Genomic DNA, 26837 nt, shown 5'->3' on the forward strand with positions numbered 1-26837 from the left:
CATAATAATTTAGAATCTATTTCTATTAATGTATTAAAATTGATCTCTATTAATTTGGATACACTAAATAATCCTAAGATATTAAGTTAGTTGAAGATTTAACTCAAGAAGAAAGAGCCAGATTTATAGCCTTATTAACAAAGTACCAAGAAGCATTTGCCTAGTCTTATAAAGACATGCTAGGAACTGAGATATAGTACGGCACAAGATCCCTATGGACCTTAACATGAGGCTAGTAAAACAAAAGAAGCATTGACTCAGACCAGAATAGGAAGAAAAGATAGCTCAAGAAGTGAAAAAGCTCATTGAAGTTGGTTTCATTAAAGTAATTGAGTATCCCATGTGGTTAGCCAACATCGTGCTAGTTCCCAAGAAGGATGGGTGAACTTAGATGTGTGTAGACTATAGATACCTAAATAAGGCTACTCCTAAAAATGATTTCCCATTGCCTCGCATCGATGTGCTTGTTGATAGTGCTACTTACATGGCCATGTAGTCCTTTACGGATGGTTTTTTGGGATATAATCAGATCCTCATGGATTTGATAGACAAAGCAAAGACCACTTTTATCACCAAATGGGGAACATGTTGTTATAAGGTCATGCCTTTTGGGCTAAAGAATGCTGGTGCGACTTATCAGAGAATGGCCACTATGTTGTTTCATGATATGATGCACAAAGAAGTTGAAGTATATGTGGATGAAATGGTGGTAAAATCCCTAACTAAGGAGAGACATTTTGAGGCATTAGAAAAAGTTGTTTCAGAGGGTCATCAAGTATAAGTTGAGACTGAACCCTAGCAAGTGTGTGTTTGGGGTCACTTCAGGTAAATTGTTAGGGCATATGATCAGCAAGAAAGGGATTGAGATTGATCCAGATAAGGTGAAGGAAATTCAAGAGATGCCAACCCCGAGAACAGGAAAAGAGGTTAGAGGTTTCTTAGGGAAATTACAATACATCAGTTAGTTCATATCTAGGCTCACAACTACTTGTGAACCAATTTTCAAGCTGCTAAGAAAGACTTAGCTAGTGGTGTGGAATAAGCAATGTCAAGAGGCATTTGAAAAGATAAAGCAGTACCTGAGCAATCTGCCAGTTTTTTTACCATTCATCTCTGGCATCCCTTTAATCATCTACCTATCAGTAGAAGACGTGGCCCTGGGGGTAATGTTGGCACAATAAATAGAGAATCTGGAGAGAGCCATTTATTATCAGTAAGAAACTTCTTGCTTATGAAGAGAATTATTCACTGATAGAAAGAACCTGTCTGGCTGTAGTATGGGCATTTGAGAAGTTAAGACACTACTTTCAAACCCATCAAGTTATTATAGTATCTCGGATGGATCCTTTGAAGTAACTATTTAAAGTATCGATGCTAATTAGAAAATTAGCTAAGTGGTTAGTCCTACTGCCTGAATTTGATATTGTATATGAGACTTAAAAAATCATCAAAGGATGTGTAACACCCTAAATGTAATGGCCCGGCCCACTAGTGATATTGTTCGCTCTGGGCTGAAGCCCTCACGGTTTTAAAATGCGTCAATAGGGGTTAGGAACCTCCATCTTATAAACCCAGCATCTCTCCCGTGTTTTGTCGATGTGGGATTTGCCTAGGGTGTTACAATCCACCCCCCTTATGGGACTCAGCGTCCTCGCTGAGGTTTGCCCCACCACTGTTCAAGGTTGCACACGGAGCCGCTCTGATACCACAAATGTAATGGCCCGGCCCACTAGTGATATTGTCCGCTCTGGGCTGAAGCCCTCACGGTTTTAAAACGCGTCAATAGGGGTTAGGAACCTCCATCTTATAAACCCAGCATCTCTCCCGTGTTTTGTCGATGTGGGATTTGCCTAGGGTGTTACAGGATGAGTGGTGGCTGAATTTCTTTCTGAAATCTAGTTAATGCGGAAGAAGAAGTTGAAACAGCCTTCTCGAATGAGAGTCTCAAGCTAATAGAGGTCCAGCCATGGAAAATGTACTTTAATGGGGCCAGGAATAAGAGTAGAGTCGGTATAGGGATTGTTTTGGAAGCACTAAATGGAGAATAGCTGTTAATGTCAAAAAGGTTATGTTTTCTAGCCACTAATAATATTACAAAATATAAGGCTTGCATTTGTGGCCTAGAAGCATTAATGGCTATTAAGGCTAAAACAGTAGAGGTGTTTGGAGACTTAATGAGAGTGGTTTCCCATTTTAAAGGTGAATGGGAGTTAAAAGAAGAAAAGTTGAGGTCATACCTAGAGTATGCCAAGAAACTATTATTTAGCATTGAGGAAGTGACTGTGAAGCACATGGTCAGAACTCAGAACCAGATGGCTGATTCTCTAGCCACGTTGGCATCCTTATGGGAGAAGGGCGATCAGAAGCTGACCTAGCCAGTTATCCTGATGAGGAGTAAAATCTTATGCTGTGAAGGGTTAGTAATAGCACATTTAGATCTAGAAGATGAGAGGAAATGGTATGAAGATATAAGAAGATACTTAGAGGTAAAAGAACACCCATAATTAGCCAATGGCAGAGATAGAGCTATAATTCGTAGATTAGCCATTTAGTTCACTTTGACTAGAGGGAAACTCTATAAAAGATTCTTCAAAGGACTATTGCTTTTATATGTGGCAGAAAAAAAGTTTGAGCAGATAATGAAAGAAGTACATGCAGGAATGTGTAGTCCTCATATGAACAGAACAACGTTAGTTGGCAAAATTTTAAGATTAGGCTATTACTAGTCTACCATGGATACTGACTGTGCTAAATTCTTTAAGAGATGCCATGAATGCCAAATCCATGGGAATTTGAATCACTTATCATCCAATGAACTCTACAGTATGACTTCACTATGGCCATTCTCAATCTGGGGCATAGACATTATTGGAAAGATTTCTCCCATGGCTTACAGTGTCCATAGATTTATCATTGTGGCAATTGACTATTTCACTAAGTGGGTTGAAGTTGAATCTTATAAAGTAGTAGGGGCCAAGCAGATGAGCAAGTTTGTGAAAAAGAATTTGATCTACCAGTTTAGGGTACACCATGAGATAGTATCAAACAATGGTACCCAGTTTAAGTTATTTGAAATTTGTCACCCTAAGACTTCAAACCCTATCATACCTCTCTCCCAAAACCCTATAAATACCCTACTAGAGAAGGGAAGAAAGGAGGAGGAGGAGAAGACAAAAAAATAAAAATAAATAAAAATAAAATTAAAGAGAGAAATAGTTAAGATTCTTTTAATTCTTCTTTCTTTCTTGCGATATTTCTTGAAGATTAGTTCTTTTATTTTCTTTTCAAGATCTATGCCATGTAATATTTAATTCTATGTTTCTTATTTTTAATTTATTTTATATGTTCATATAAATCATGTAATCATGTTTAATTTGAGGGGATACACAACTCTGCATATATTTTATTTTCCATCTCTTATATTTTTATTATTTTTCGTTATTTTTTGAATCTGTAAAAAATTTGAAAAAATTATATTCATATTCTAAACGAAATTTTATTAATTTTAGGCTCAAGAATCACTGAAAAAGCTTTAATATTTTTTAAGTTATAGCTATTTGAATTTAGGGTTCCTATAAAATCTGATTTGTAGGATACTCGATTTGTGGATCCCATATCTCTCTTATTTCTTAATATTTTTGTGTAAATCTAGTGTCAAAAATTAAGTTTGGAATCTTGTGAATCTTTTTCAATTAGTTTTGTATTCATATCTATTATGGTTGGTGAGTTATGAATTTTACAAAAAAGTAGTGCAATTCTATCATTAGGAAAATTTACGATTTGTGTAGATTATTTGGCTAGGGTTTTGTTTAATCTATGAATTTTATGATGTTGTATGATGTTTTGGCTATCTTTTGTAATTTTTTCATGATTTTTAGGCATGTCTAACTATTTTTCCAAAATCAAATTTCTTCCTACTGTTAATTTTGCCAGAATCTGAGAATTGTATATTTATGTATGTTCTTGTGTGTTCTTGAGTTCTAATTGATATTTGACTTATTTTTCTGAGTTCCCTTAATTCAAGAAGTGTTATGAAGTGTTTGGATTATGTTAGAAGACCTAGACCCTTAGGTAGTTGTAATTAATTAAGAATTTTAACCTCTTAGGAGACTAGAGTTAAAATCTAATATGAATTGTTATTAGTATTTTGTTATTTTCTTTAGTTTCTTTATTTTTTAGTTTTTTTTATTTTTATTACAAACAAAATTGGTAAGTAGCCCTATGGTAAGTACCAAAGAGGGCATTTGCGTGGAGCTTACATGAAGCTAAATGGGAGTAAGTTAGAAATATCATTGTCATACTAGAAGAGAAGATCCTTTTTTAAGGTTGCCCCAATGACAACTGCAATTACTAACAAGTAAGTAATCCTAAATTTCTAGAATAACCATTGGCATAAAATTATACTAATAATAGGATTTTGATTTGTTAAATTAAAATTAATTTTGTTTTTAATTTAATTGATTTTTTCATGTAATTAATTTAAATAAATACTTTATAAATTAAAATTAATCTTGTTTGTAAATTAAACTAACCTTGGCATGTAAAATAAATTTAATCTAATACTTGGTAATTAAAAAATAAATTTACATGTTAGATATCTTTATTAGGTTGTGATTGTTTGGGCCTGATGCGATGTTAGAATAAATTACACATGTACATAATTAATTTAGTTTAATTATCCTTAGGATAACTTGATGAAAATTTAATTAATTAGGTGAAATAGAAACTTAAGGTTATTTAAAATTGAATTTGTTTGTAAATTAAATTCTCAATAATAAATTAATTCTAGTCATCTGGTAAATATCATTTAAATAATTAGTAACCCCATAGATAGGAATTACTTGTGCGTAAAAATTGTTTGTAAACAATAACGCTTTTTGTGAATTACTTGCGTGTATAGGATTAGAATTACATTTTTAGGATAAAGTTTAATAAAAGAATAATAAACAAGACTTCTAGAAATATTAGTAGAGGACTGGCACTCGAATTAACGAGGTTAGACCAGGCATAAAGGGTGCCTAACACCTTCCCTTTACGTACCCACTATCCCAAACTTAGACGTTGGGCAATGATAATGACGGCTGTGGAAACTTTGTAAGGAGTAGGTTACCATCCATAACCCTCAGAAGAAACAGTGAATATGTCTTGGTTATTACCCGAGTAGCGATTCCTGTCTATCTATGCCTTCGTGGCATAAATCCTTAATAACGTGGTAGTTTTATGGGAAGATGGTGCTTACCAGTGATTTGATTCTATTAGTATTGTATGACATGCATGATGAATACCCCCAATCTTTATATTAGAGACATAACATCTAAAGTTGAGATTAGATCTTTTAACAAAAAATAAGGCAGAATTGATAATCAATTAAGACACAATAGTAGCGAGGCTAGAGCACCTTGATTATAAAGATAAAATAAGCAAGTGGTTAATTTGTTTAAGTCCAAGTTCTATTCAAGAAACAAGGAAGAAATCATAAAGCTCTCATAATTGACGGCGATGGCCGAAAATCAATACTATCTCAATGTTTGATCTTAGCTCCCTATTTGATGTATAAGACAAGTATTTATGAGTTACAAATAACTAATCTGCCACATGGCATAAAGAAAAAAAAATTTCTAGAGGCTAGGCTCCAAGGTCCAATTGTGTGAAGCTGATCCATTTGTCCTCCAAAGGCCTAAGCCCAAGCCCAATCTGATCCTCTTGGCGCCTTCAAAGTCTACGAACTAAGCTTTGCAACTCCCTTGCCCTTGCTTTTGTAATTGGACCCATGAACAATGGAAGTGGCTCTGGTAGTGTCATCTCCTCATCATTCCCCCCTTCTTGAAAAGAATTCGTCCTTGAATTTGGCCTTGCATCAATAAAAGGAGAAAGATCAGAAATATTGAATGTAGCACTAATGCCATGCTCACCTGGTAGTTCAATTTTATAGGCGTTATTGTTGATATGCTCTAACACCTTGAATGGACCATCACACCTTGGATGCAATTTCGATTTTCGTTGGTTTGGAAACTGTTACTTCCTGAAATGTACCGACACCAAGTCACCTGGCTAAAAAATGTACCTTGTGGCCTTTGTTAGCATGAGAAGCGTATTGTGAATTTTTCTTTTCAATGTGTACCCTAGCTTGCTCATGTGATTTCTTAACTAATTCAGCCTTTTTCTTACCATTTAGACTATTAATATGATCAATAGGCAAAGGTAGCAAGTCTAGTGGTGTGAGTGGATTATATCCATATACAAGCTGAAAAGGTGAAAATCCTGTGGAAGAATGCACAACACGGTTATAAGCAAACTCAACAAATGGCAAACAATCTTCCCAAGATTTCAAGTTCTTTTGGATCATAGCACGCAATAGAGTGGTTAGTGTCCTATTCACTACCTTAGTTTGTCCATTAGTCTATGGATGACAACTAGTGGAAAACAGAAGTTTAGTGCCTAACTTACCCCATAAGACTTTCCAAAATTGACTTAGGAACTTAACATATTTATCACTAACTATTATCGTAGGTATACCATGCAATTTGACAACCTCTCGAAAGAACAAATCAGCAATATGAGTGGCATCAACAGTTTTATGGCATGGAATGAAATGTGCCATATTAGAAAATCTATCAACAATCACAAATATGCTACCATGTTTTCTTTGTGTCCTAGGTAACCCTAAAATGAAATCCATGGAAATGTCAGTCCAAGATTCTTTAGGCACAGGCAATAGTGTATACAACCCATGTGGCATAACTCTAGACTTAGCCATTTTACATTGCACACAACTAGAACACAATTTTTCAACATCTTTTCTCATCTTAGGCCAAAAGAAATGTTCATGCAAGATGTCCAAAGTTTTTGCCATGCCAAAATGGCCCATTAAACCCCCACTATGTTATTCCAACACAAACAAGTCACGTATAGAACACTTAGGCACACAAAGTTTAGTCTCTTTAAACAAGTACCCATCATGTCTATAATATTGAAATGTACCCTTCTCACAAGCATCATACAAACCAGCAAAGTCATCATCATTAGCTTACAAATGTTTCATGAATTCAAACCCAAGCAACTTTACATCAAGTGTAGACAAAAGTGAGTACCTCCTAGAAAGTGCATCAGTAACAACATTTTCCTTTCCTCGCTTATATTTAATCACCTATGGAAATGAATAAACAAAAGTAATCCATTTAGCATGCCTTTTACTCAACTTATTTTGATTCTTAAGATGCTTCAATGATTCAAGATCAGAATGTATGACAAACTCTTTAGGCCACAAATAATGTTGCCAAGTTTCCAAGGCCCTAACAAGTGCATACATTTCTTTGTCATAAGTAGAGTAATTTAAGGCAGCACCATTCAATTTCTCACTAAAATATGCAATAGGGCATTTCTCATGCATCAGAACTGCACCTGTACTTACACCACTAGCATCACATTCAATTTCAAACATTTTATCAAAATCAGGTAAGCTCAACAATGGTGTAGTGCTTAATTTTTCTTTCAATTCAGCAAATGCATTTTCAGGCTTCTTTTTCCATTCAAACACAACATCCTTTTTCACAAGTTCATTGAAAGGAGCAGCAATAGTACTAAAATTAGGCATAAATCTCCTATAGGAACTAGCCAATCCATGAAAACTCCTAACTTCAGATGCATTTTTAGGAGTTGGCCAATCCCTAATGGCTATGACCTTTTGCTCATCTACTTCCACACCTCTGCTACTCACAACATAACCAAGAAAGATAACTCTATCTAAGAAAAAAGAACACTTCTTCATATTAGCATACAGTTTTTCAGATCTCAACACATCAAACACATATCTTAAATGATGCAAATGCTCATCCATGTTTTTGCTATAGATTAAGATGTCATCAAAATAAACTACCACAAATCTGCCAATGAATTGTCTAAGCACATGGTTCATTAACCTCATGAAAGTACTAGGTGCATTGGTTAACCCAAATGGCATAACCATCCACTCATACAACCCATATTTTGTCTTGAATGTGGTATTCATCCCCCTCTTTCATTCTAATCTGATGGTAACTGCTTTTCAAGTCAATCTTTATAAACACACATGCACCAAACAACTCATCAAGCATATCATCCAATCGAGGAATGGGATGTCGATACTGTACCATGATTTTGTTGATAGCACGACAATCTACACACATTCTGAATGTCCCATCCTTCTTTGGTGCAAGGAGCACTGGACCGCACATGGACTCATACTTTCACGCTCATAGCCCTTTGCTAAAAGTTCCCCCACTTGCCTTTGTAGTTCTTTTGTCTCCTTAGGATTACTCTTATATGCTGGTCTGTTTGGAATTGGAGCACCCAAAATGAGGTCAATTTGGTGTTCTATCTCCTCAATTAGTGGCAAACCCAAAGGAAGATCATCTGGAAACACATCCTCAAATTCCTACAACAAAGAAACAGCACCACTAGGTAAGTTTTGGTCAATGTCAAATAAACATAAATTCACCTCCCGGTACATAAGCACACAAAGAGGTCTACCCCCTTGTAAGGCTTCCCTCACTTCTTTTCCTCTCACATAAAAACTCATTTTCTTCTCTCTACTCTCCTTTTTCCCCTAGCCCTCACTCTTTTCTTTTTCTTTTACTTCTTTTGCTCTCACTCTCCTCTCATTTTTCCTCTCATCAAGCTCGGCCTCGCTCAAATTTTCTCTCCAATCTTTCTTTTCCTCAACTAATTTTAAGATCCTCACTTGTTCTTCATGCACTTGAGATAGTGACAAAGGAAGCAAGGTGTAGGTTCGACCATCTTTCAAAACTGTATACTTGTTATTTTTCCCATCATGAACCACATTTCTATCAAATTGCCATAGACAGCCCAATAATAAATGGGTAGCTACCATAGGCACCACATCACAAACTACCTCATCATGGTACCTCCCAATGCTAAAAGGCACTACAACCTGTTTGGTAACTCTCAATTTCCCACAATCATTAAGCCATTGAAGACCATATGGCTTGGGATGCAAAGTGGTAGGCAACCCCCAATTTCTTAACGAATAAGCTACTAGCAACATTATAGTAACTACCACTATCCATAATCACACTACATAGTTTCTCATTCACCAAACATCTAGTATGGAAAATATTGTCACTTTGCACCTCATCTCCATCACCCAAACTGACTTGTGCACTCAAGGTGCGCATTGTGACAAGGACATTACCATCCACGGGAGCTTGCTCTCCCTTATTAAGATACCCATCATCACTATCATCACTAGTACTCTCTTCGGTCTTTTCTTCACCACTCTCCCATTCTCTATCTTCTCTAATAAACTTTACTCTCCTGTTTGGACACTCATTGGAATAATGCCTCCTTCCCAAACACTTGAACCACTTCACATCCCTTGCTCTATTTTCCACCTTCTTATTTTTCTCTTTTACTTTTCCTTTCATCTTCCTTCTTCCTTTCCACTCCTCCTTCTTCACTTTTGGAGCATCTTTTTCCACTTTAGGTGTTCCACTCCAATTCGGTTTCCATGGTGCATTGGAAGCCGAATTGTATGATGATTGAGTGTTCCATTTATTTTTGGCAGCCCACTTTCTCTTCATCTCCTTTTCTATTTTGATGGCTACTTGCATCATTTGCTTTACTTTTCTATAATTTTGCAAGTCAACCATGTAAGCAATGTAGGGATTCAACCCATTTAACAATCGAACCATGGTGGCCTCTTCATCCTCCTTTACTTCAGCCCTAATCATGGTAATTTGCATGGCTTTGTAATACTCCTCCACACTCCTACTTCCTTGGGTAAGTTACTGTAATCTCAACTTCACCTCTCTTCCATAGTGTGGTGGCACAAACCATTCCCTCAAGATCTCCCTCATTTCGGCCCAAGTAGTAACACCCCTCAAGCCATGTCTTCTCCTCCTTGCAAGTAATTGATCCCACCAACCCAATGCAAAATCCTTGAACTCAACTGCTGCCAACTTAACTTTCTTCTCCTCACTACAATTATGGCACTCAAAAATCATTTCAATTTGCCTCTCCCATTCAATATAAGCTTTGGCATCCTCCTTACCATGAAAAGGAGGTATCTTCATCTTTATGCTTCCCACATTGGCATCAACCCTCTCATGGTGCATCTCTCTCTCACCATAGTTATCAAATCTAAGTTGTCTTCCTCCTCTCCTACCTCTAACACCTCTCCTCCTTGGTGGCCAAAACCTCCTACCATCAAAGTGATGGTTACCATACTCAAACACTTCCTCAAACTCATCATCATACCAATTCAACTCTTCTTGCTCCTCCATCCTAGGTTCTACCTGAATTCCCCTTCCAACTCTACCTCCATCTCCCACATCCACTCCTACTTCTTCTCTCCTATTTCTGCTTTCCCTTTCATTACCCATCATATATTCCATCATCCTATTCACATCAGATCTCAAACCTTTCAACTCATTCAAGTCTCTTCTCATAGTTTGCAATTCTTTATTATGAGTGGCTGTTTGGAGAGAAAGTCTCTCAAATTGTTATGTCATAACCTTCTTATAAACCATTTCATTTTCAAAATTCCTCCCCTCAACTCCAATACTACTACTTGTGTTTTGTTCCATTTTGCTGCAAAGAAAACAAAGTTAGAAAATAAATGGCTCACCCTCTGAAGTGTTTAGCACACAATTAGGCTTTTACCCTCTTATGCACACTCACCACTCTTGCCTTTTACCACTCAAATTCCTTCCTTCGCTTCTTTTAAGAACCCCAAACACAAAACAAACAAAACACACACAAACTTTATCAAAATATTTAAGAACAAGACGAAATAAGACGTAAATAAAAATATGCAATGAGACACAGAATCAAAGAAAAGAAGACTCCGAAATTAAAGCAATTAATATAAGTGAAAATATTTTGTAGACTGAAAAAAACTAACAACATAAGGATAAAATATCAAGCCAAAATCTTAGAAATCATAGCCAAGTCACACAAGTTCTAAAAATAGCATAATTTCACCACAAGATGCAATAATTCAGTTCACTAACCAAATGAATGAGTTTTACCCTGAATTTTTGTGGACAAAACTATCTCAAAACTGATTAATTTCTGATAAAATTTCAGAATTTTCTGGGTGGGTTTGATGTGTAAACCAAAAAATGCCCGGTTTGTGTCAAAAATTTTGTTTCCAATGAAAATGATGGAATTTTGAGCTGAAATTTTATCTGGAGGCTACTGAGATGGTATATAAATAGTGAAAAAAATTTTTAGATTTTTTTGGGCTGTTTTACTATGTAAACTAGAAAATGACTAGTTTGTGTCAAAAATTTTGTTTCCAATGGAAATGATCGAATTTCAAGCTGAAATTTTATTTGGAGGCTACTGAGATGGTTTCTAAATAGTAGGAAAATTTTCAAATTTTTTTGGGTGAGTTTACTATGTGAACTAAAATTGGCCGATTTGTTAGTAAAATTTGATTCAATAGCCAAACAGCATCATCTACCCTCCAAAATTGATATGTGACATCCCAAATACCTCAAAATATCAAAAATTAAATTTCAAGATCAGTAGCTAAGTGTAACCCCAAAAATTAATGCAAGCAGCTTATCACAATTTTCCAATTCTCACCAAACAGCAACAATCACAAATCAAACACAACCAAATAGCACTTATTTTTATTGAAACTCAGATTTTAATTCAATCCAACAACCAACATCAATTCTCAATCATTAGATGCATCATCAATAATTTTCTCAAGCTTGATATTCAAATTAAAGAGGTAAAAGATAATAAGAACAAACATATTAGCTTGAATGATTACAACCCTAAGACAAACACAACAAAAACTCAATTTCAAGCAAAAATCAAATATAAAACCCAATGTAGAGTGTTCGAATATGATGTATTAATGTTAGATTTGAATGAAAAATCACTAAGGAAATAAGAAATATTCAGCCAAATACATGAAAAATTCGAACAGATTTGAAGCTGCTATAAAAAACCCTAGAAAAATCACTTTAGCTGAATGCTATTGTGATGAAAAACAAACAGAATGTGAATGAAGGATTCGAGGCAGAAATTAAAAGAGTATATCTAAGGATAAATACCTTGTTTGATACCCAATTGCTTTGATACCAAATGATGAACACCCCCAATATTCAGATTAGAGACATAACATCTAAAGATGGAATTAGATCTTTTAACAACAAACAAGGTAGAATTGATAACCAATCAAGACACAATAGTAGCTAGGCTAGAGCACCTTGATTATAAAGATAAAATAAGCAAGTGGTCAATTTGCTTAAGTCCAAGTTCTATTCAAGAAATAAGGAAGAAATCATAAAGCTCTCAGAATTGACGATGATGGCCGAAAATCAATACTCTCTCAATGTTTGATCTTAGCTCCCTATTTGATGTAGAAGACAAGTATTTATATGAGTTACAAATAATTAAAATATTTATATGAGTTACAAATAATTAATCTACCACATGGCGTAAAGAAACAAAAATAGAATATTCTAGAGGCTAGGCTCCAAGGTCCAATTGTGTGAAGCTGATCCATTTGTCCTCCAAAGGCCCAAGCCCAAGCCCAATCTGATCCTCTTGGTGCCTCCAAAGTCTACTAACCAAGCTTTGTAACTCCCTTGCCCTTGCTCTTGTAATTGGACCCTTAAACAATGGAAGAGGCTCCGGTGGTGGTGTCTCCTCATTAGTGCATGTCTAGGAAATGTTGTCTAAGGAGATGGTACTTAAGTGAGACCATTGTGACTCCACCATCTTTCCTAAGCATTACCTGGTGCATTTTATATAATTCTCATGGATGATATTTTGCCTCATGCTCCCCCGCTCTACAATTTGGCGACTCCACTGGGGACTAAATGGATAGTTACTCTAACATGTTTTTATTAGTCTAATATTATTCCTCTATTAAACTTTTTGCATTGCACTATACTATCACATGGATCACCCTTACCCTTTTAACCCCATTAGTACTAGCCAAGGAGACCATAGTTCTACTCGAGCTATGACGAATTGGTGAATGCTAGCACCCCATGCCCGTACCTTCGAGTATGTAAAAGAGCCATAACTCCAGTCATTGTGCTTAATGGACAAGCTCTCGCATGGGTGACCCTTTTCCTACCTAATGAAGCCCAATGAAATTAGTGCCTTAACTTCTCAGTTGCCCATACTACAGCCAGATGGGTTCTTTCTATTAGTGAATAATTCTCCTCATAAGTAAGGAGTTTCTTACTAATGTAATAAATGGCTCTCTCTAGATTCTCTACTTCTTGTGCCAACATTGCCCCTAGGGCCATGTTTTCCACTGATAAGTAGAGGATTAGAGGGATGCCAGGGATGGGTGGTGACAAAACTGGTGGATTACTTAGGTATTGCTTTATCTTTTCAAACACCTCTTGACATTGCTCATTCCACACCACTGGCTGATTCTTTCTTAGTAGCTTAAAAATTGGTTCTCAGGTAGTTATGAGCCTAGCTATGAACCTACTAATGTATTGTAATTTTCCAAAGAAACCTCTAATCTCTTTTTTTGTTCTCGGGGGTAATGTGACACCCCTTACCCATCTACAGTATATCCAAGTAAGATATGTCACACAGTATACCGGAACACTCTATTTCATCTCAATCATTTTTATTCTTCCTTAATTTATTTTTATTATAGTTTTGAATATAACTTGTGAAATATAACTCATTTAAGTCATTTATTGAAATTATAATTTATTTGAGGTTCCGAAAATTTTATAGAAAATCCAGCAGAGTACCGGCTAAAAATGGAGAAAATAGTTCTTCGGAACCTGTGAAAAACACTTCCAATAATCATTTCCAACCAATCTCAACTCCATTTCATCAACAAAATCTCAATATGTTTTTCAACAACATTTCCATTTCTCAATCATTCATCTCATATGATAATCATGTAAAAGTCATAAATAAATATTCACTTGTTCATTCACAAACACAATTTCCACTATATACATTAATACCAAAATACATTACATAAGTTTTAATTACATATGAGAAAATAAAAGTTATTTACAAAATACCAAAATGAAACCTAGTGTACTACCAATACACTGAAGATGGTGAGGTGACACGGACACTATGCAGAGCTGCAGGAGGTCTCACCCAGTCTGTGGTCTATTGGGCTCTCGGTCAGTATCTCCAGAACCTACGCGTGGCAAAAGCAACGCGCTAAGCAATAATGCTTAGTGGTGCCAACAATAAAATAAAAAGAATTAACAGAAAATAAATATGTAGTGAATGTATTGATGTCTCATTGTAAATAAATTTTCGTTGAGTATTTGTAGATTTACTTATTTTATACTTGTTATATTCATTATTTCATTAAATTTATCCACTTTCATTTTTGGTTGCCCAAGTAACCTATACTGGACGACTGGACTGGATAAACGGGTAAACTGACACTGGGTATCAAGTACCTCGGGCTGTCACACCATCGGTCACATATGTATCTCTCGGTGCAATGTAACAGCCTAATAAGTCAGTAATAACATCAGCGCAAGGCCAAATCTCAACACAAGGTCAGAATGGCTAAAAGCCATGAAATCATGCAATGGCATAATGCCATGTGCGATCGCTAACTGAACCCTATTGGCATGCCAAGCTATCCAAACCAATCTTGTTAGGTATACTAGGGCATTTGACACTTTTGAGTTTTACAATTTTTGAATTTCAAGATTTGGTGTTACTATTCCCTTCATTAGTCAACAAAAATGTTGACTTTTGCATAGACAATAGGTACATTGGTTTTAATACTCCCAACATACCACATTTTGCATTCAAAATTTGTTGGTATTGGTTGCCAATACCATTTCTAAGTTTAAAATTAATGGAGCAGAATTTTTAGTTTTCATACCCTATCTTTACTGTTCCATTAATTACTGTTGAAGTGGGAATTTGGGAAAATGATAAACATGAAAGTTGTTCCTCGTTTTGTCTAGTTGAATTTCCTTTTTTGAATCACTCCATTTGGAGTTTTGTAGCTCAAGTTATGTCCCAAAAACCATAACTGGCCGGATTGGGTAGATTCCAAAAATCTGGGCAAAACTGGTTCTGCCAGATTTGGTAACTCAAGTTGGGTTGGAAATTTGACTAGGTTATGGTCATAATTTGAGTCAGGTTTCTTCATGAAATTTGTTGGTCTATATCTCAACTTGTTGTTGGTAAATTTTCAGGTCAATTGGACCTTGCTACATTGAGTTATGGCCAAATGACCAAATACTGTTCATTTGGTCATTTTGCCCAGGCAGATTGTATGTCACCCGGATTAGGACAAACTTTTGGTCATGTTGGTTTGGTTTTCTGGGCATGGTTTCTTCATCAAAGTTGTGAAATTATGTGTCTAGTTTCATGTCCAATTGGCCAAATACCAATTGAACCTCTACAATTCAAGTTATGGTTGTCCAAACAGGCTGGACTCACAGCCACACCTGCAGGTCACACAAGGCAGCCACACCAACCTTAAATCCCACAACCCAATTCACTTCATTTTTTATTCAAACCAAAACAAATGGTCACTAATTGACCATTAAAACTTAATTTCACCATTACATGATCAACATCTCAATTTTGGGTCCAAACCCTAGCTCTACCATTTCAACTTTTCAAACACATAAAATCAATGGATCAATTCACACTCCTAATGATGCATATATATGATTTTAAAGAATTAATTGACACTAACCTTGTTGTGTGCCAATCCAAGATTAAAAAACTCCTTTATTTTCACTTCCTTTTGCTGCCCAAGTATTACACAAATTGTGATGACCAATTTTTGTGAAGGGAAGATGGGGTTTTATGGTGGGATGAAGGGAGAAATCAAGCTTACAAGGAAGCTTTCATGGAGGTTGAGAGAGGTGAGGGAGAGGGCTGCCGAAACTTGGAGAAGAAGAGCAAAAAGTTTGTTAAATTTTTAACTCATTTCTTTCTTTTTTAGTTGGTTTAAGAGTGCTTGTTAAAATATGATTGGTGGAGGCCTTTTTGATGACATCATTATGATGTCATAATTCAAGTTTTCATTCAATTTCTTTTCTTTTCTTTCCTACTCATTTTTAATTCAATTTTTAGCAATATTTATTCATATTTTATGTCATATAAATTATTTATTTAACTGGACAAATTGACCAAAAATCATCTCTGAAGACGAAATGACCAAAATGCCCTCCGTTTAGCTTAACAGGTCAAAATTGTCTGTACCGATTGAAAAATTTTTCTAAATATTTTCTTGGCATTCTAATGCCATAGGAACCTCAATGACCCTTCTCTAGAGTCTCAAAAATTATTTTATAAATTTTCTCTCGGGTCTAGGGCTCCTAGTTGCGAGAATCGCAACTTCCCACTGAGTTACCCATCGCTTGAGCATCGGCTCATTTAACTTGGTTGTATTTTATTTCTAAAATTTTTCCTAAATTTTTCTTATTAATATTTGAGTTAATTATAGTTCCTCACTTTAGTTTAAATATTTTTCCGGACGTTCTAGCTGTTCGGACCGACACTGGTCACCGGAACAGTAGAATGCACGGAGTTGCTACCGGGAGGGTGTTACAGGTAGCATCTCCTGGATTGCCTTCACCTTATCTAGATCAACCTCAATCCCCTTCCTACTGATCATATACCCTAACAGTTTGCCTGAAGTGACCCCAAACACACACTTGCTAGGGTTCAATCTCAATTTATACTTGATGACCCTCTGAAAGAACTTCTCTAATGCCTCCAAATGTCCCTTCCTAGTTGGGGATTTTACTACCATGTCATACAAATATACTTTAACTTCTTTGTGCATCATGTCATGAAACAACATAGTAGCCATTCTCTGATAAGTCACACCAGCATTTTTTAGCCCAAAAGGCATAACTTTATAATAATAAGTCCCCCATCTAGTGACAAAAGTTATCTTTGCTTTATCTATCAAATCCATAAGGGTCTGATTATATCCCGAAAAACCATCCATGAAAGAGTACATGGCCATGCAAGCAGCACTGTCAACAGGCACATAAATGTGAGGCAATGGGAAATCATCCTTAGGAGTAGCCTTATTCAGGTCCCTATAATCTACGCACATCTGAACTCACCCTTCCCTCTTTGGGACTGGCACAATATTGGCTAGCCACTCGGGATACTCAATTACTTCAATGACATCAGCCTTAATGAGCTTTTTCACCTCTTGAGTTGTCTTTTCTTCCCATTCTGGCCTAAGTCGATGCTTCTTTTGTTTTACTGGCCTCATGTTAGGGTTTGTGGGGATCTTGTGCTATACTATGTCTCAATCAATTCCCGGCATATCTTTATAAGACCAAGCAAATGCTTCTTGGTACTTTATTAATAAGGCTATAAATTTATCTCTCTCTTTTTGGGTTAAATCTTCAGCTAACTTAATGTCTTTAGGAGCATCTGGTTTACCCAAATTAATAGAGATTGATTTTAATACATTAACAGAAGCAAATTCTAAATGATTATGAATGTTATGCGAGTGGCCATTAGGATGAACATCAAACAAGTAAGCAAAAGGACTAGTCATATTATTAATTTTTGCCTCAAAATCATCATTAAGTACATTAGAAATAAAAATATTAGTATCACTACTGTGAGTATTATAAAAGACAGACTCAAACTTAGGGGTGTAGGTCCAAGTGCTTGGCTTTCATGCAGACTTTAACATGCTGGCACTGACCTCCTATTCTAACTCTTTAACATGCGGTAGCTCCTGGTCATCAATCCATACAATTGCTCCCTCCCTGATGAACTTGGTGGGCTTGAGTCTCTCTTCATCTTCAATTGGCTGATAGCTCAGCCCATATCTAGTGATCTGCCCCTTTATTTCTGGAAAAGTCACTAGACAATAGTGGTACCAAAGTATCCACTTGTAGCATAACTACTTTCCCATCTCTTTCAGCACTGATGGTGATTATACCATCTTGGTGCGAGATCCATATTGACACTAGATTCACTCTCTCCCACTTCTTATTGGTCGAATGGGCCTTAAGCAAGGTCCTAATGGGCCTTGCTTTGGTTGGACTTTTCCTAAAGCTCTCCCTAGTCTAGTCAGGCCAATGATGTGGTGGGTTGAGTCCAACTGAAGCAACAAGCTCCATGCCTTGCCTAAAAGCCTATTAGACCTCCTGAAACTATTTTACTTTTATTTATTTTATATTAACCCTAACATAATTTTTATGCAAAAATCATTTCGTTTGATCTCTTCAATGCTTTCAAAAGCCTTTGAAATCTTCCAGAATCTTAATTATTAGGCTCCTTGTTTCTTCAGATATGCAAGTCCATTAAGGTACTAAAAATAGGGGTCTCCACAGGGATCAAATTAGGCTAAAGATTAGGGATCAAGTGAGGGTGGAGATGAGGGAGGAAATGGATTAGCTCACGAGCTCAATGATAGAGGAAATGGCAAGATTAGTAAGAGATCTACTATCTCCTCCGCCTCTTTCACCTTTACAAAGTTGATTTTCTATGTATATTTTGTGACTCTATATTACATTGCAATTATAACTAGGTCTTTAATTAAATACATTTGTAAATTAATGATCAAAATTGTATTACATGATAGAATTAATTTACCTTATCATTAACTATATTGTTCATCTTTTTACTTATACAGGTTTGAAACTTAAATTCTTTACATTTAAAAAAATGTAAAGAAAACTTCATTTAATAATTACTAAGAAAATTTTTTTTCACAATTGATAATTATTTTAAAAATCCAAAAAACATTACCAATATCTCAACATAAGTTAATAAATATAAAAATAAAACTAATTAATAATTTTTTTGGTAGTTGTCGGTCTCAAAACAAAATGCTAGTGTCACAAGGAGTCTAATTGCAATCTCAAATAAGCATAGGGATTCTCACTTTGGTAGGAGTTAGGCTGGAAAGATTCAAAGGCCGATGGAAGGAATGAATGTAACACCCATATTTGCATAGCCTGGTATATTTTACTGTTCTGGTGACCGGAGTCTGTCTGGACAATTAAGGGGATTGGATCCACACTTAAGACAACTAGATAAGCCATAAACACAAATAATTAGTAATTGTCAATTAGTTAAGTATAAATAAGAAAAACAGAATATAAGAAGTTAAATAAGCCGAGAGTCACAGCGATGGGTGACCTTCTCGGGATCGATTGTGAAGTCAATTTAAACTCAAATTTTGAACCGTAAAATATGATACCGCGGTCCTTAGGACCATTACGAACACAGTGGAAAAGAGAAAATCACGAAAAAGAACTATTAAGCCAGTCAAATAATTAGGTCAGTGAGCCGGAAGAAATATTGAATTATTTGCAAACTGGGTTGAACCGACAAGGGGCAATTTGGTCAATTAACCCCGAGAGCTGACTCCTGACCTAACTGTTAAATAAAATCGGAGAAAAAAAAATTTCAGAATCAGGAATTAAATTAAAGAACTAATAGAAAATAAAAAAATAAAAAAAAGGAGAAAAAGAAAAAGGTGTAGGGAGTTAACATCATGCATGATGCTATAAGTATTTTAATTAAAATTTTATTTAATTGGAATTTATGGTCTTCCATAAGATAAAAAGAAAAGAAAAGAAAAAAAAAAACTAAAAGCCTTCTTCCTCATCCAAGGTTGCCGCCTCACCCTCTCCCTTAAGACCACCATTACCACAACTCCATTAAAGCTTGTTTCAAGCTTTTAAATCCCCCATTAAACCCTAATTTCTTCCCTAATCACTCCATAAAACTTTATTTCCTTCCCTTGAGAAAGAAATTTAGTTAGAAAGAAAAGAAGAAAAGAGGAGAAAAATTGAAGATTGAATAACAAAGTTGAGGTAAGCATCTTAATTTGAAAGTTTGAGATTTAGTAGTTGTGTTTATAGCTTGAGTTACTTAGAAATAAACTTGAAATGAAATAAAAATGTGTGTGGAGGACCAAACTGATTTTCAGCCAGCATGTATATGGGGGTGTTATTGCATGATTTGATTAACTTAGATGGTGATATGAACTTTAAGTAGTTAAATGATTGTGATTAAAGGTTTTGAAAGTAGCTAAATGCAAGAGTTTGTGAATTAGGGTTTAGAGACCAAAAATGTGAGAAATTGGTAAATGATATGTTTGACCTATTTTGAGGTGAGAAATGGTCAATTGTGACCAAATGAAGTGTGTTGGAATGGTTGGAGTTAAGGCCAAATTCAGATTGAGTGTGGTCATGCTGCTGGCAGCATGACCAAGTTAACTTTGAAGGACCAAAAATGAAATTTTACAGGTCCAATTGGTATGAGACCAATTGGGAATGAAAATAGACACTAAATGACACAATTTTCATTTAGGAATCATGCCCAAAAAGTGACCAAAACCTAGTGAACAAATTGACCAAACTTGGGAAATCTCAGTCTGTCTCTGTACAAACTGATCAAATGAATAGTATTTGTTCATTTAGCCATAACTTGAGCTAGGCAGGTCAAAATGACCTGAAATTTTACCAGTGGACAGTTTAGATATAGACCTAAAACTTTCATGAAGAACACAAACTCAAATTATGCCATTAACCAAGTCATTTGGCCACCACAAGTTGGTGACCTAAAACTACCAGAACCAAAATTGCCCATAAATCTGGGTTAAGTCCAATCCGGTAGCCATGGTTCAAATGGCTATAACTTGAGCTACAAAACTCCAATTGGAGTGATTCAAAAAGAAGAATAAGCTTAAGATAATAGGGAACATTTTCTATGAAGGAAGTTTTGCCAAATTTTAATAGAAAAATGACCAATAGAATAGTGCAACTTAAGACACCAAAACTGAAAAATTACAAATTTGCCTAAAAGACTTAGAATTTGAATAAACAACCAAAACCAACAAATTTAGTGACCAAAATGTGGTATGTGGGTGAAGTTGGAGTTCCCATACCTATTAAGCCCTAGAAAGTCAACAAATTGACTTGAATAGTATCATGAATAGTAACTCCAAAATGAAAATTTCTAAGAATGTTAGTTTAAGCATATTTGGGCTAGAATTAAGTATTTATAAATTAATTACTGGATTTACTGTGAAATAAGATACTGAAACACTACAAATGTTGTGTTTCAGCTGAAAATGACCTGGAAGGTATAAGGGACTGAGTCAAGGCCTAGGGCGACTCACGTCAGGTTTGTGCACAAAAATTTTAAATTATAATTTTCATAATGGAAATTGATTTGTTATACATTGTGAATGTGTTTGTTCATTATGAATTTCGAGAATGTTGTGTTGCCTATTTTACAATGAAAATTTGGAATGAAAATTATTTATTGATTTGTATGAAATATTTGAATAATATGATTTTGAATTTAGTTATGGCTTTGAAAATCTTATTTGAAAAATAGTGTGTTGCCTACTTTGTAAATGAAAAGTTTGGAATGAAATATAATTTGTGAATTGTATGAAATGTTTGAATAACTTGATTTAAATTATTTTTATTCACACTTGGCATGGCAATATTGATATGTTCCTTCTCCACTTATGGAGTGAGTTTGATATTTGATCACTTTCCTCTTTCTCTGGCTTTTCAGTCTGAAGGATGAGTTTGGATGAGTACTCATTAGCTAGCTAGCCACCTCCCTCATTGATTTTGATTAGTGAGAGTGTTTGCCTTGTCGTGATGTACACACGACATGTTCGGAAATTTTGTGTCATGGCCTAAGTTGTGTTATTGTTTGGCAATACTATATTTATTAAATTGCCTGATCAAGTTGTATTGTATTAAGCTTTGAAAATTATGATTTGTTATAAATGTGATTTGAAAAAAAAATTGTGAAATACGATTATGAGATTTTTGAATGACGATTTGTTCATAAATGTTTTATATTATGCATTTTATGCTTTACTGTGCACTACTGAGTATTTATATACTCAGCGATAGCTTTAACTTGCTGTCGCAGATAGAGAAAAGAACATAGCAGCAGAGTGAGCTGCTACAGTTAGAGAGGAGTACAATTGAAGAATTTTTTTGTACGGGTATTTGTCTATACCCTGATAGTTTAGATTGATGTAAATATGATAGTATGCATATGTATCTCTGTAATTTGAGCAGTTGTACAGATAAAATTGTAATAATATTATTTTTAAGATTTTGCATCTGTAAATTAACTTATGATTGTACATTAATGATTTAAAATGTAATGTGCATGAGTTATGAAATGTTTTGAGATATTCATTCTTGAATTAAAATTTGGATTTTAAATTGAAGTGTTGTTATTGCTGTTGATTTGAAGTTTGGTAGTTGCAAATGGAGTTGTGATTGAGAATTGGGAGTGTTTTTATTTTCAGGTTTTGAAGAACTATTTTCTCAAAATATAGATGGTAGTCTGTCGAAATTTTTATAAAAATTGCAGAGATTTTAAATATCCAAAAATTTGATTTATGTTTGGACTCTAAATGAAGGTTTTTAATATTTGAAAAAAAAAAATTTTTTGCCCACCAATTCTAAAATGAACGAAAATTATTTTAAAATCCTTTGTAGTATATTTAATGGGTTACTGGTAGGTGAAGTACGGTAATTCATTAGGTGTACTACGGGAACATGTTACATCTTACGAGGAGTAGGGTGTGACAATGAGAGAGTATGTTGGTTTTTTGTGGAGGGGAGAGGGGGAGAGAAGAGAAAAAGGAACTTAGTACTTTCTCATAATCTTACATATAGGTAATTATGTGTAGTTATGTTTTGGTTGTCCTCTCAAAACTTTTATTCCAACTAGGTCCTTTTTCTTATTTTCTCTTCCAATTTCAACCCAATTTTTTCTTTCATCTGTGTTGGAGAGGATTTAAATACACTTAAAATAAAATTTTAGAACTCATGCAATTATTTAAAACATTAAAATAATCAAAACAGTGCTCATTAGGCTTGAAAGGAAAAATAAATTTTAAAATGTTTAAAAAAATATTAAAAATAAATACAAAAACTTTTAAAAATTATTTTAAAATTTTCAAATTAAAATATATAAATATCCAGGGCGTTATAAAACCGCCCTTATGAAACACAGCAAATCGCCTCTAGAAAAAAATAACAATAGCCGGCGAAGTCCATGTTTGGTGTTATCATCCATAATAGGAAGAGGTGGTATGAGTTGTATTGGCTTCCCATCATTGCATGTTTTCCGTCTATGAAAATATATAGAACGGATCATACCTGTGAGATTAATATTATATATTAATTTGGCAATAGACAAGTCGAATATATGTGATGGATGTTTGATCTTTTATATTCCAAGACAATTGACAAGTAGACATACATCAACTGATGAACTGGGTCCAACCAAGCACTAATTATTCTTCGTTCTTACCCAATAATTAATTAAAAAAAAAAAAAAAAAAAAACACAGCAACTTTTCTATTAAGAATAATGTCCCATTTGAATACTACCAATGCAAATTATCAAATACCATCAAACCTTAACACTAAGAGTCCGTAATCTACAGTTCTACTGTTCAAGCAAACAGACCTCACTAGATAATTACTTCAGTCAACTACGGACTCAATATATATATATATATATATATATATATATATATATATATATATATATATATATATATTTAGTTCTTAAATTTTGATTTATATTATAATTTAATTTTTATATTTCAAAAATTAAACTATTTAGTCTCTTACTGATATTTTCTTTCTTTCTAAGAATGCCGTTTGGTTAAGAGAAAAAAGTAAATATATCTTTTATTCGATTAAAAAAATTTACCATTTGGTCCTTAGAGATATTATGATTTAGTCTCTATATTTTGTAAATTGAACGATTTAGTCTCACTTCAATTCCCTTCGGCTAATTATTAGATACACTAGGAGCACTAATAAATAGTACTCCCTCTCTCACAAAAAAGTGAGTCATTCCTATAATATAGAGATGATTATGAGAGATAGTATATGTACACCGGATACACCTAATAATTTCTCATTTTCTTTAATTAAAATTAATTTTTATCAATTAATTCTTTAAGTTCTATAAAAAGAATTCAAGAAAAAATTTTAATAAAAACAAAGTTAATAACAAAAAAAATATCTAATAATTTCGCAATTTTCAAATACAGGACTTATATAGTTTAATTTTTAAAATACAAGTATCAAATTGTAATATCGGTTAAAATACAGAGATTAAATAATAAATTTTTCTTAATTGAATAAATGATATATTTGTCTTTTTTACTTAAATTAATGGTAATATTGGATGAAAGGACCTCTAATTTTAATAAAAGTATAAGTGAGAGATAAAATTATTTAATTTCAAAAATATAAGGATCAAATCGTAATATTGATCAAAATCTAAGGAACAAATAGTAAATTACCCCAAATGAAAATAAGTGAAAACCATATTTATGTTGTAATTTTCTCGTAGCATCCATCTTTCCACATCAGTGGGAACTTTGTCAGAGCTGCTTCTCTTTGGCTGAAACGATGAGAATCCATCCCTCTGAATCTACCATGAACAAGGAAGCCCCCATCATTCAAGCAATCCGGAACCATAGGCCTGGTTAACCATCTACCAGTTCCTCCACAAGTTCCACATTATTCCGATAGTGCATATAGGAATCAGTTGTTGAGGTTTTGAATGTGCTACTTGAGCTTGCACAGATTGACCAATGACCAGAATAGTAATGATTTATTTGACTGGCATTCAGATCGGCACCACGTCTTTGACAAACACCACTAATATTTTGAGAAAGACGATCGGATGACAGCTCTAGAGACTTACTAGCATCTTCCTTGAACTTTGTGCAGCTACTGGTTGATGTTGGAAAAAGAGGTTGCAACTGTTAACATCAATGTTTCCCGTCATTATTGGCTCGTTATAAAATTAAACAATACAAATGAAACTAGTTTGAATTCTAGACATCATGATATGTCCCATGCACTCAAACAAATTATATGATGGAAATCATGTAAAATACACCATAATTTATGATTAACATTAATCTTAATATATATATATAAGGATTGCACTCAATAATGTCTCCCGTCACAAGGAATAATTACCGGCCAGATCTTTTTTGTTTTTGCTCTTCTTCTTCCATTGTGTCGCAAAGTATCTTTCTTCTTGTATCTGGCAGATTCATAACGAAAAAACCCACAAATCCATATCACCAATCCAAATATTCCATAAGATAGAAACCCACTTTTGCTTTCAGCAGCGACTAGTAGTGGACTGAACATACCTCCAAATACAAGTGCTTGTCTTACCATGGATATTGCTGAGTTCCTCACGCTTGTAGGAAACAACTCTATTGTGTATATTAATAGAATGCTGAATCCTGTACAGGCACTGAAGAAAGATATCATCTCCAATCCTATCTGTAAATTTCCTGATATTTTGCCCATTACCACACATAGAATGCTGCAAATTCCACTTAAACCGGTCAAAACCGGCAATGAACATTTTCTGTTGAGCTTATCTATGAAGAAGAATGTGATCAGTGATGCTTGGAGTTCTGATAAGGCATTAAATGTGACACTTAGGTAGAGATTGAAGTCCAAATTAGCTAGACCTAATGGCATGCCATAGTACACAAGTCCAGAGCCAAATCCTCTTACCGTAACAGCCGATAACCTACGAAAAGCCCAGTTTTTCTCCAGTAGAATCTTGATTGTCGAGTAAATATCATCATTCTGTGGCGCTTGCTCTTGCTCAAGTTCCATATCGGACAAGTTCTTGGTGATGAGACTATTTTTAGTAGCGGAAATAATAGTTAGTATTGATATAGCTTCATCTTTGTGACCACGCACAAGGAGCCATCTGGGAGATTCACGAACCAAGAAATGAATTAATATGCAGTAGAATATTGTGGGTATAGAAGTACATAGAGAGTTCTCCAAGAAGAATCTCTGTTTATATAAGCAATAGCTGGTAATGACAAAAACCCCAGTGTGAAACAGAGGAAACCAAGGATTCCTACCTGGCCTCGCCACCGTTTCCCAACTAACTCTGTTGATAACACGAGAGCACATGTCCCGATTGTGGCGTGGCCAAAACCATTGAGAAACTTCGAAGCTGAGTAAATCCAAATATTTGGGGTGAAAACAGTGAATAAAGAAGAGAAAGACATCAGTGGACATGAGAGAAAGAGCAAATTCTTGCGACCAAGGGAAGAATGGGCTAGTGTGGCTAGAACTAGTCCACCAACTAGGCATCCCATAAAGAATGAAGATACTGGAAGGCCTTTGATGAGTGCACTCGAGCACTGAAGTTCCCATTCTGATACTATCGATGAGTGTATTGGCCTATCCCATGCCCATGAATCTTTGGGAAGTTGACAGATGTTGAAGAATAGCGAGTCACACGACCCGTTTCTGAGATGATCAGTGCAGCGCCAAGATGGCTCGGCTTCAGCGAAAACACTTATGAACGTTTGCTGTGCGTCAAAAACCCATGCAAATGACACCAGAACTGTTTGAACGAATTGGGCAAACCCAAAATCTGCGATACATTCTTCAGTCGCTTCATTAAGGGATGGACATTTTGATTCTGGTGGAGAATTGAAATGGGAGAGAAGAGGGGTTGATTCAGCCATTCCTTCTATAATTTTAAAAGCATCTAGGCTTGAAGAAGTAGGAATGAAAGTTTACGGGGGATTTTACCGTACTAGGGTAGTGTAGGTATAAATTTTATCAAGACAGGGGTTTGATTACAGAAATTATCGAAATAGGGTGAAAATTGGTGATGTGGAAGGGTGGCAAGACGAGATGCCATTCAAAATAGCGTCCTGAGACGGGACACCATTCAAACCAGCGTCCAGAGTGGGACGCCATTCAAACAAGCGTCCGAACCTTTTCCCCCTTTTCCAGCGAATCTCTGCAGGTAGTCACGTCAGGCGTTGCTGATGAAGCAGACACCATT

General features: G+C 35.0%; 1 protein-coding gene and 1 pseudogene across 1 annotated transcript; both read right to left on the reverse strand.

Annotated features, from left to right (window-relative positions):
* Nucleotides 1–7147: 7147 nt before the first annotated feature.
* On the reverse strand, nucleotides 7148–10445 carry LOC131170264 (uncharacterized). The gene is made up of 5 exons (XM_058129323.1): nucleotides 9832–10445; nucleotides 9024–9720; nucleotides 8615–8929; nucleotides 8224–8413; nucleotides 7148–7743 (listed from the first exon to the last, which is right to left on the reverse strand). Exons 1-5 carry the CDS (start codon nucleotides 10443–10445, stop codon nucleotides 7148–7150), a joined length of 2412 nt encoding a protein of 803 aa, XP_057985306.1.
* A 14530-nt stretch (nucleotides 10446–24975) lies between these two features.
* LOC110664220 (organic cation/carnitine transporter 3-like) lies at nucleotides 24976–26511 on the reverse strand (annotated as a pseudogene).
* Nucleotides 26512–26837: the final 326 nt, after the last annotated feature.

This window comes from Hevea brasiliensis, chromosome 11 (genome assembly GCF_030052815.1).
Source record: "Hevea brasiliensis isolate MT/VB/25A 57/8 chromosome 11, ASM3005281v1, whole genome shotgun sequence".
Lineage (NCBI taxonomy): Eukaryota > Viridiplantae > Streptophyta > Magnoliopsida > Malpighiales > Euphorbiaceae > Hevea > Hevea brasiliensis.